Source organism: Buteo buteo, chromosome 10 (genome assembly GCF_964188355.1).
Source record: "Buteo buteo chromosome 10, bButBut1.hap1.1, whole genome shotgun sequence".
In the NCBI taxonomy this organism is placed as follows: Eukaryota; Metazoa; Chordata; class Aves; order Accipitriformes; family Accipitridae; genus Buteo; species Buteo buteo.
This window is the reverse complement of record NC_134180.1, coordinates 1,201,067-1,212,551: the sequence shown is the minus strand read 5'-3', so window position 1 is coordinate 1,212,551 and position 11,485 is coordinate 1,201,067. Positions and strand designations below refer to the sequence as shown.

The 11,485-nt window shown below is 47.4% G+C and overlaps 1 protein-coding gene across 3 annotated transcripts; it reads right to left on the bottom strand.

Annotated features, from left to right (window-relative positions):
* Nucleotides 1-715: 715 nt before the first annotated feature.
* Nucleotides 716-11,293, bottom strand: SGTA (small glutamine rich tetratricopeptide repeat co-chaperone alpha). 3 transcript variants are annotated; one of them, XM_075037804.1, is made up of 12 exons: nucleotides 11,244-11,293; nucleotides 9,842-9,992; nucleotides 8,560-8,663; nucleotides 8,269-8,353; nucleotides 7,530-7,629; nucleotides 6,300-6,404; nucleotides 5,975-6,113; nucleotides 5,055-5,117; nucleotides 4,587-4,624; nucleotides 2,869-2,958; nucleotides 2,498-2,621; nucleotides 716-2,176 (listed from the first exon to the last, which is right to left on the bottom strand). In XM_075037804.1, exons 2-11 carry the CDS (start codon nucleotides 9,939-9,941, stop codon nucleotides 2,507-2,509), a joined length of 939 nt encoding a protein of 312 aa, XP_074893905.1. In that variant the 5' UTR covers nucleotides 9,942-9,992; nucleotides 11,244-11,293; the 3' UTR covers nucleotides 716-2,176; nucleotides 2,498-2,506. The 3 variants fall into 3 exon arrangements, with proteins under 3 accessions (XP_074893905.1, XP_074893902.1, XP_074893903.1); XM_075037801.1 differs by lacking the exon at nucleotides 11,244-11,293 and having other exon boundaries at nucleotides 716-2,012; XM_075037802.1 differs by lacking the exon at nucleotides 11,244-11,293 and having other exon boundaries at nucleotides 716-1,812.
* Nucleotides 11,294-11,485: the final 192 nt, after the last annotated feature.

Genomic DNA, 11,485 nt, shown 5'->3' with positions numbered 1-11,485 from the left:
TTAGGAGATGTGGGAGTTCAGAAGGAAACCCTCTCTGCCTCAAGCAGGCTGCCAGCTCCCCGCTTCGAGTTCAGCCACAGGCACAGCAGGCAGGCCATACCCAGAGCCGCAGCCACCAAAACGCCAGTCCTCCTCCATCGAGGACCGGCCACAGCCTTACCGGAGCAGGAGAGCTTCCCCCTGGAGAGCTGCTCCTCGGACTCCGTGGTATAAAAAGAAAACCAACGAGAGGCTTGAAGAGATAGATCTATAGCTACAAAAGAACAAGCAGGGTAAGGAAAGAAAACAGCACCAAAATGACCTGAAAAGGGAGGAAAAACAAACATCCCTGCAGTTTCCTCCTTTTGGACAATTCTTGAACTCTTCTTTTCCACACTATGCCACAGTCTGAAATTTCTCCTTTTGTTAGGTTACAAAAAACAGCCGGAGACAACTTAAAGGGAGTAGGGGAAGCAGAAATGGAAAGAAAGATTTCCTATTTCTGTCCTGCAGAAATACACAGGGGGAGCATTTCAGCAGGAAAAAATGCAAAAAAACTGGAAGAGGCAGATAAAGCCCATCTGTAGGCTGTGCCTGGCAGTGGCCCCAGCCCCGAGGGATGACCCCACACAAGCCTCTGCGGTCAGCAGCGCTGGAAACAGGCACCACAGCCCAACGTGCGCCCGAGCTGGCCCCAGGCACACGGGTCTTTCTTCAGTCACCTGGGCAAGAGGGATAACAAAGAAAGTGTCCAAATATTTTATTCTTCACAAGTTACATTAACCACATATTACTTTATGGAGCATTTACAAATCATTTTTTTTCCTTGATATTAATCTTCAATTATACCTGCTCACTCACACCACCGGGTCTCCTGAAAGGGCGTTTTCCATCTCACACCTACCCACCCTCAGACCAGATGCTTTTTGCCCAGCAGTCAGGCCATGAACACACCTTCCCCCCCACAATTGAATAACTACTTTAAAAACAATTCTGAGGTCAATATAAGAGTCTCTGGCCTCAACTAGCAACTTCTAGGGGAGCTGGCCAGAGCCTTCTGTTCACCCAAGGAAGGACACGGGTAACTCTAGAGGGGCTGAAAGCTGCAGGTCACTTGAGTTGGCTACAGGAGCTTTTCCCTCATCTCACACACTACATGCCGAGGCATAACAGCTCCTTACCGATCCCCCACGTTGAACCAGCAAACACTTGATTTCTGACTATCCAAGCAGCATTTTTATTCCTTCTGCTCCCTACTCAGGCGCCCTCTATTCCTACCATTAGCACAGTCAACCAGGCTGATTACTTACATGCATAAAAGACAGATTAAAAAAGCAGAAGAAAAAAACCTTTTAAAACACCAAAAACATCATATCTTTCTTACTGTCCACCTGACTAGTTCACAGATTGGATCATTCCAACAACATAGCCATAATTACTAAACACTAGACAAATTTTGTCAGGACTGGGAAAGAACCCCAAGAAGCATACCAGGAAACACTCACTAAAGGAGCAGTTGCACATGGGCACATTCTTCCTGGCCAGTCCCAACCCCCCTCCCCCCCAACACATTTACACTAACCTTTGAGAGGTGAGCACCAAACTCCTGTGTATTAACAACACTGGCAATGTTGCTACAGACCTGAATGAGAAACGCAGTCAATCTAATCAACAGAAACCCTGTTCCTGGAGGCAAGAAGATCCCGTGATCTCCAGAGTGTTCAAACACTACCATCTCGTAACTGGCAGGAAGATTAAACGCGGCAGGACGGGGGTTAGGTAGGACTTGAACACTTCTTTGAAGTGGCACGTGGGCAGGAAAGTGAAGACATCCTGTAGTGAAGAGTGCATCGTTCTTCAAAAACGGGTTAAAAAATTCCCATGTAGCAAATAACATAGAAATGTAATAGTGTAGTTAATTTTCTGAGTTTCTTTAGAAACACTGTTGATGCTGGTTTGTGTTCAGCTTGCTGGATCTTCCAGAAGAAAAAAAGACTAATGGAAAGGCTGAGGGGGAGGAGCAGGAACGAAGACTAGGGAAAGAAAGCGTGAATCTGTCTTTAACATGCAGGTCATATAAAGTATTTTGTTTTTCCATTATTTTTTTCCCCCTCTTGGACACTTCCAACTCAAGAAATGGCAACACACACATGGCTTCCAGTTTTTAAAGCAAAGAACATAGTTCCCATGGACTGCGCTGCAGAGACAGGAAGACAAGACATTTGCAAATTCAATCTTTAAGAAAATAAAGCGTCCCTTTAACCACCATGAACACTAGATAATGAAACTCATTTGTCAGTCACACCATGTGTGAGGCAAGTTCCTATTCACTACTCCTCAGGGCTAAGCTTTGCATCTGAGGCACAGTACTAGCAGTACTGATGCAGAGAACCCAGTTTGTACAGGGGGGAGACACACCAAATTGCTAAATTAAGGCACAAGACAAATATTGCAGCCAAATACTTAAATTCCCACTCAGCTGGCCACAGTACAGCAGCACTCCCAGCTACAGCCTCACCTGGAGTGCTCATTCCTGCTGATCTTCGTTACTGGCACTTGGAGTTCGACTCCTAATCTGGCTTCGTAGCTGCTCTATTAGTTCAGGATTCTGCTGCTGCATCTGCTGAGCGAACTGCTGGCCCCTGAAGGAGAACAAGCAACAGTCCTGTTGGTGTACTCACACTCACTCTAACACAGTCTGGTGCTAGGGAATTCTTGACAGCCAATTGTCAAAACTCTAGCAAGTAGTTCACATCACCAAAAGAGGCAGCACTTCACCCAACATTTAAGCCTCTCTCAACTGTTAAATTAAGGTTCCACTTCTGGTTAGAAAAACCCCAAAACCATTTACTAACCAAGGCAATGGGAAACACCCAGCTCTCTACTCACGCTTGTATGAGGCTGGCAAGATCATTCGTGGAGGGGCTGGTGCCTGCTGCTCCCATGGTGTTGTGGCCACCAGAAATCATCCCAGACATGCTGTGGAAATAAGAGTCATTGCTCAGAGCAGGAAAAAAAAAACCAGAGAAATTGTTTGGTTACACTAGGAAGGGAACATCAGTGTAATGGGAGCACTTTCCCACACAGATCATGAAGTTATCTGCCAGGGAATCTTCTGTAACAACTTTTTGTTCATTAACTACAGAAGAATAACTATAACATTTAAACTGCACAATATGTAGAAATATTTATAATAGCATCAGTTACCATATTCCCAGAGATTCCCCCTTTTGTGTGCAAGCCCTGTGTTATGTTTAATTAAAACACTGTCCTTCCTCACACAAGCTATTTGCTTGCTTTGCATCAAACAAGATCTACTGACAGGACAGCCTCAACACTGATTCCCTCATGGTGAACAGCCCAGAACACACTGGGTCTACATAGCCCTTTCCTCTGGAAGTCCTCACACTGCATCTGGCACAGAACCTCAGCTGGCAACAGCAGCAGAAAGAGCAGGCAGAAGCAAATGGAAGTGGCAGCTCACATTCAGCCCTTTAGCCAAATTATCTCACATGGTAATCAAAGGACATGCTCCAGAAGGTCTCTAACTCACTGCCTACCTGTGCTCTAGAAGGATGGTCAGGAGAGTGTCCTGGTTTTGGCTGGGATAGTTAATTTCTAGTAGCTGGTATAGTGTTATGTTTTGGATTTAGTAGGAGAATAATGTCAATAACACACTGATGTTTTCAGTTGTTGCTAAGTAGAGTTTATACTAAGTCAAGGGTTTTTCAGCTTCTCATGCCCAGCCAGCAAGAAGGTTGGAGGGGCACAAGAAGCTGGAAGAGGACACAGCCAGGGCAGCTGACCCAAACTGGCCAAAAGGGATATTCCATACCATGTGACATCACGCTCAGTATATAAACTGGGCGGAGTTGGCCGGCGGGGGGGGGGGGGGCAGATTGCCACTCAGGAACTAACTGGGCATCAGTCAGCAAGTTGTGAGCAACTGCATTGTGCATCACTTGTTTTGTATACTCCAATTCTATTATTATCTTCATTATTTTCTTCCTTCCCATCCCATTAAACTGTCTTTATCTCAATCCAGGAGTTTTACTTCCCCCCCCCCCCCCAATTCTCTTCCCCATCCCACAAGTCGGGGGGGGGGGGGGGAGTGAGCGAGCAGCTCCTTGGTGCCTAGTTGCTGGCTGGGGTTAAACCACAACAGAGATGTACATGCCTTATTAATTTTATGACTATATTATCTAGGCATCTCACAAACTTTGGGAATTGATCCTCATAACCCTGTAGCACAAAGAATGGAAATATTCTCATTCTAACAGAAATGGAGCTGTGAAATCCTGTCTCCAGATCACATAAACACTGTGCAGAGCCAAACTGACCCCAAGCTTCCCAAACCCTATTCCAGCACCACAATCTATCCTGCCTCCCTTCTGCAAATGTTTATACCAAGATCCCTCTTCAGCACAGTCCAGAGTACTCAAAATACATGCTAGCTCAGGCAACTGGACTGGTTTAAAGGCTGCCCTCCATACTTCTGGCCCAAGCACCTTCCTGCTCCCACTAGTTCAGACTTACTGCAAATGCCAAACACACAGAGCCTCAAATGAGCAATTTAAAGAGGAAATACAAGATGGGATCAAACTTACAGCTGTTGTACTTGTGGATTGTTCATTAGGTTAGATGCCTATTTAAAGAGGGGAGAAAAAATGACACCCTATTTAATCAGAAATGACTGGGTAGATATGCAGATGTTGTGCCATTCAACTACAAACAACGTGAAGGCAAAAATACTTTTGAAACAGATCAATAGGACAAAAATAGCTAAGAGAAGAACAGTGCAACACACAAGACAAGGCTGGTAATGCAGAACAGGCACCCTTTCCACATCCACCATATCACAAGGAGAAGCCTGTGAATAAGTCACTGGGTCTTCACTTGACCTTAATGAAATACAAGCACAGTTTCCACACAGCAACACTGAAACCAAGAAATGAAATGAAAACAAATCTGCTAAGAGACACAGGAGCTCCCCACGCGATGTACTGATACATTTCATCCTGAACAGACCAAGGCACAGACTATACAGCCTGGCTGTGATCTGTGTCCAAATTTACCATACTCATGAAGCCAGGGTTGTTCAGCAAGCCAGCTAAATCAAATCCTCCTGGACCTCCAGTCTGTAAGAATAAAGAAACCGCACGCAGATGATGCATCCTCTCACTTCCTGATGCACATTACAATGAACATTAATACTTTACTCTCAGTGTTATCAGAATCCAGCCCTTAAACCACAACAAAGGGAAGATGCTCTGCCCATAACCTTCCTGTAAAGCTCCAAGTCACAGACAGCCTCAGGGGATTAGGCTCACCGAGGGAGTCAAAGGGCAGATGTCTGCATTACATGACTTACTGATCACCTCTCTCACCAGCTGAGACACAGTAGCAATATACAGCTGTAACCCATTACAATTACCAAATTAAACACATCCACTTGGTCACCTTTGCACTGGAGAAGTCTTTAGAAAATTAAAATCCCCTTCAAAATGATAAATTAACATGGTCCTGCACAGAGCAGGTCAGCAGTACAGTCACCAGCTTTCTGGCTCCAGGTTTCTTAAGAAAATAATCTTTGTAAAAAAAAAAGCCACCCAAAGTGCTCTTTTGGTATTGCTAACAGGTCACTAGAAAAAAAAAAAGCTGGATTTTAGGAGTAGCAACTTTAATTAGGAAAGGTGCTTAAGGCAAAATTGCTGTTTCAAAACACTCCCTTCTAATCAGTCTCATTTTCCAGCTCTTTCAAATAAGCCCAAGGTTACTGTGCTCAGGCAGTGAAGAGAAGTTACCCTCTCTGGATTTTAGTGGAAATGTTCACAGCAGGACTCATTAACTATCTCCCCTCTGTCTGCATACAAGATTTGCATTCTAAACACAACCCAGGTCATCAGGGTTCTGCCAGACAGCACCTGTTAACACTTAGAGTGAAGAAGCCTCCTAATCTTACCCACATATAACAAGCATTAGTTTCAGAACTTACTGGACTAGGAGTCTCCTTCATTTTCTGTTCAGCTATTTTAAGGTTTGATTTGTATGTGTCATTGTCTGGATCCAGCTCCAGGGCTTTTTTGTAGTAAACAACAGCTTCTGTGTGTTTGTTTAAACTGGAGAGGGCCAAGCTATTAAAGTGGAAATAAAATAAAGTCAGAGTTAGATAAGCACTTGCAGTCTTCCTCCACCCCCCACAGAGGTGAAACACCAGGTATTTTTGCACAGCAATCCGGGGCAGAACACCACTGATAGCATCACTGCCACTAGGTGTTTTGAGATTGAAATTCTGGCACAAAAAACCTGCTCTTACTTACCCCATTCTGCCATAAGCTTTGCTGTAGTTTGGATCAATGCCTATAGCTCTTTCACAGTCTCTCACTGCTCCAGCATAATTTCCTAGTTTACTGTATGCAGCAGCTCTGGAGGGAATAGAGAAAGATGTGCAGAAAAGACTTATCAGCTTGAAAATGCTGATCAAGGTCACCCCTGTTCCCTCTCTGTAGTCTCCTGTCATACAAGGCAAAGTCAAGTGTAAACTTGACATAAATCCAGGCCATACCTAGGTAAGCAGGCTGCTATCCAAACACTCAGCTCCATATTCTGCTCCTACTGCAAATAAATCTAGGTTCTTCTCCTTACGGACTTTCCAAGAGGAGCCTGGGTTCCAGGGAGGCATGCAAGTATCACACTTGCTGGCTCAGACAATCTCTCTCAGCTTCCCTTATGACTTGATTTTTTAGTCATAATGACCATTTCATCCATTTCCCCACACACTCCACATAAGAGGGAAAACTGGTTTTGAAGCCATAGCATGCTCATTTAAGCCTCAGTCTCACAACTCTTATTGAGGGGCACCTGCCCAAAACCTCATGGGACTGACCCTCATGCAGCTAAAGCAAAACTTAGCTAAAGCACCAGCTGGAGTTCCTTGCCCCAAGAAATACCTCACCATGTCATTAGCATGTGCACAGACAAGTTATTCATGTAGCCAGCTGTACGTATGTACTCACAATAAGCACATAACTAAACCAAATCCTGATTCAAAATCTGTTTTATTCAACGATTGTCTTTCCACCAACTTTGAGACGCTTTTGCTTAGAACTGAAAAATAGGAAATTCACTTGCATACCCAATTTTGCACACACATCAATTTATATAATTCTCAATAACAAGCCTTCAACTTGTCTCATTTAACTCCTTTGTTTTTATTATTAACACAGCCTCTCAAACCTGGGGTCTCTATGCCACTTAAGAGTTAACTGCATGAAAGCAGGCAGTATTTCTTGGCATCCTTCTATCTCCTCAAATGCCCAGTAGAGTTTGTTTCTACACCCACATCCTATCTAGAGATGCCAGGGCACAGAGCTGGCAAGGAGGCACAGGGAAGTGTGTCACTATGAGCTTAAAAAAAACACACAAAGAGCAAGCAACGGAACAAGCAGTCTACAGAATCACAAAAAAGGGATTTTGATCATTCAAGAGTCATAGACTTAAGTAGTAAGAACAAACACAGGTGTACAAGGGTGGAGAAAGATAATCGGTACCTGTTGCAGAAATACACAGCATTGGATGGATTTAATTCAATTGCTTTTCCATAGAAAGACACAGCAGCTTCAAAATTTTCTGCCTTCATTTGTTCATTTCCTAAAAAGATAGCAGGAAGGCTCATTAACAAGTGAAAAAAGGGGACAAACAAAAGCAACAGGCCTGGATCTATGTTCTATTTAAGAAAACAGAACAAGAGAGCAACCAACCATTTGCAGCTTTTGCTGGTCAAGCAAACTGCTTGCAAACATGAGGCATGTTTGGCAGCAAGGTAGGGGACCTGCATCTTGGCAATTCCAGGTTGCCTGATCCCACCAGCTCCCCTCCCACCTCAGGCACACCTGAGGCCTCCCCAAAGCAGCACTGCATCCTGAAAAGCACTGCAGTGTGTTGGTTCAGAGAAAGCCCTCCATTGTACTTCAGCACTAATCATGCTCTCTTGCATGGCAGAGAAAAGGCAACACAGAGGAGAGCTCAACAGGAAAGATGCCCTGTTCTACACAGCACAGGCTTCTTAGGATGCAAAAGAAAATGCTGACCCAGCTGTCTGTCTAGGCTCTGTGGCAGCTAAATTATGCCAACCTACACACACTCCTGGAGCACAAGCAGAGAAACAAGCAGAAATGGAAGGGCTGATCCCATTTGCTTTTTTCCCCCATTCCAAGCATTCCCCAGAATTAAGCCTCCCTCCCCATTACCATCTAAACCTCATTATACACCAGCTCCAGAGGAGGTTACCTTCAGTCTTGAGTCTTTCAGCTTCAGCTATGTCATCTTCAGAGGGGGTGATGGGCTCCGAATTTGTTCTGATGTGTTCAGGCTCCTTACAAGGAAAGGGAGAACGCTGTGATAAGGACTCCCACTGAGATGTACCACACCTCCCCCTTCACAAGCGCTGGCTCGTCAAGCCCAAAACATTTCACTCCCACACGCCTCCAAGGGGGCAGCATCACCACGGATATCAAGCAGAGCTCATTGCTTTGGCTGCTTAAATGGAGATTCAGCACATATTTTAGGGCACTTGCTCACCTTTCCTGCGGCAGCTTCAAATATTTCAGGAAGACTCTGGGACACAGCTAGGCCTTGGTCTTCCATTGAGACCCCAAATGCTGTCTCCAGGCACTGGATGGCCACTGGACAGGAAGAATCAGGTAATTAGCTTTCCCCACCCCATCTATATACTTAGCCTCCTCCCATAGCACCCGAATTTCTTACTGTCAAACATACCAGGAAAAAACCCACCACCCTAAACCATGCAATTCCACACACCAGACTTGATATTTGGACCATATCCTTGAATTTTGCCAAAACCTCAGAACTGGGCAAACCTTAGTTCTGGAGATCAAGCTTCTGGATTGAGTCAGTCACAACTCCCAGCCCCTCAGGTGACTCCAGATCAGGTGCTGGGAGTAGAAGTTAACCAAACTGGGGCTTTACTAGCCTTCCCACAGCTATGGGTGGCACAGAGCAGGGACAGATCTGCATGCTTCACTTGCTAGAGGGTGGCTGCGCTGTGAAGCACTGTGGCCACGCAGAGGTGTGTGGACACCAACCAACCACCTCCTCCCTCATCAGGCATCAGGTCAGGAAGCTGTTCCCAGCACTGAGAGGAACCCCAGTGACACAACAGAACTCAGTTTTGCAGAGCTCTCATGCCACATTTTACAGTCCAAAAGCACCAGGAATAAACCCCTCCTTCCAGCCAACACCCTCCTCCCGCTCTCTCTCCATTCCTGCCTTGCCCAGGAATGTACCCACCACTCTGCAGACGTGCCTGTGCTCTCTTTCAGTGGGACAAACGTACAAGCCAAAGACTAAACCATAAGCTGCTTAAGTAGATCTTTTAACAGCAGCGTGCTCTTGTTACCAGTGAAGCCCTCTGAAAAAGCCTGTATAAATACCCCAGGGCATGCTGTGGAAAAGCATTTTGATAGCACAACGGGAAGGGCACTCTGCAAGCATAAAACACTTCCATACAACAGTAAAGTTCTCATTTTACACTACAAGCCTTCTGACTCCACCTCATTTAAGATAAAACTTGTCTCAAACCCAGGGTCAGAGAGGCTTTTGATCCCAGGTATATCCCTTCCTCAAGCTAATCTGCTTTTGAAAGAGATAATGAGAAATCAGCATCCCTAATGCCCTGCATAGCTCCCCAAGAAGACGAACTGATTTCAAATCTTGAGCAAGGTTTGATGTCAAGAACAGCCCAGCCAAGAAAGAAGCAGGAGAGTAACAGTGTCCAAATTTCACCAAGTTTTGAGCTGACAGACCTAGATGCATGAACAGGGAAGCGCATACAACCACCAACCTTCCAAACTCTCCTGAGCATCTGGAGACAGACCCCCATTCTGTAGCTGGTCATGTAGAAACTGGATGATGGAGTAGGCAAGGCGCTTCTGGTCTGCCATTCTGGGAGGCTGTGAGCAGTTTGTTTCAACTTCTTGTAACTCTAAAAAAATCTGTAGAGAGAGAAGTTATATGATGGACAAGAAGTCCAAGAGCTTTTCTGTTGCCCTCCCCCAGTACGAACATGGAGGATAAGGAAGTTGTTCAGGATCAGCCAAGGCCTCCAGAGCCTTCATTAAACTCTCTGCTGCAACCACAACCCCCTTTACATAAATTCTCTGGGCTTCAAGTCACCCTCTTGAGCGTGAGCTGCACAGCACAGTCCTGCCCCACAAGGCTCCTGCCAAGGGAAATACATCAAAGGTGTTGCAGGCACTTAGGCTACCAAAATGTCTCTGACTGACCAGGACTAGACAAACAGAACACAGAGGACTTAATCACTAAGAAACCAGAGTCTTCTGCTTCCAGAGCATAATTTGATTCTGAAATAAAAACAAGGGCTGAAGCAATTTGCCAGTGTTAGCAGAGCTGGGCTTCAGGGCTGCCAATCCTCTGTGCTGCTTGCCAGCCTACTGATGGTAAAGAAGAGTGAGGACCCACAGCAAAGCAACCCCCATAAGCACACCCCAAGGCTAGGGCTTCCCAGAGACGCTGATGCTGCAGGTCCTGTAAGCTACACTGAAGTGCTCTGCCTCTCCAGAACGCTTAACTGGCTTTGTAGGACAGAAAACCATTCAGGCTGATTTAACAGAGAAATTGTTTAAATGCAGACTCTGTGAAAGAGAGCCCAGCAGAGCTAAGCCGGCCCCAACCCACTGCAATACACCAGAGATCCCACCAGCCTCAGACACAGGCAGATGCTGCTGTGTCTGCCTGTGCCGGGCTCCCAGCCCCAGTGACAAGAAAGGCCAGAGAGCCCACAGACCACCTCCCCACTCCAGGGGCCGGCAGAGAGGAGGAAAGCACCTCTCCTCTCCTGTACCCCCGGGCCCCTGCCCCAAGCCCCCACCGGTACCCCCAGGCAGGCAGGAGGGAGGCAGGCCTGAGGGCCGCTGCAGACCCCAAGCCACCGCCCCGCTCCCGGCAGGACAACCCCACTCCGTGAGGAGAAGACGGAATCACCGGCTGGACTCCCCCGCCCGGATAGGAGAAGGGGCCCGCAGCCTGCAGACATCCCGCCACAGCCCCGGGCCCGGCCCACACCGGACCCCGGACGAGGGAAGCGTCAGGCCCCACCGCGACCCCCAGCCCGGGCGTTATCCCCACCAGGACCAGAAGCAGACGGCTCCCGGTGGGGAAGCAGGCCCAGACCGGGCCGGGGCCGGGCCCGGGCCCGCCCGGGCCGCCCCTCCCGCCCCGCTCACCGGGCGCCCCGACCCTCTCCTCAGCCGGGGCGGGCTCAGCACTGCGCATGCGCTACGCCCCGCCCACCGCGCATGCGCACTGCCCCCCACCCAGGCCGTGCCTGCGCTACCGACAGGCACCACCCGCCCCGCCCCTCCCTTATATGGCCGGGGGCGGGGCGGGGGAGGCGGTGACAACGCAGGCGCGGAGTCCTCAACGCATGTGCAGGCTGCGCCGCTCGGGGGCGGGGTCGGAGGGCGGA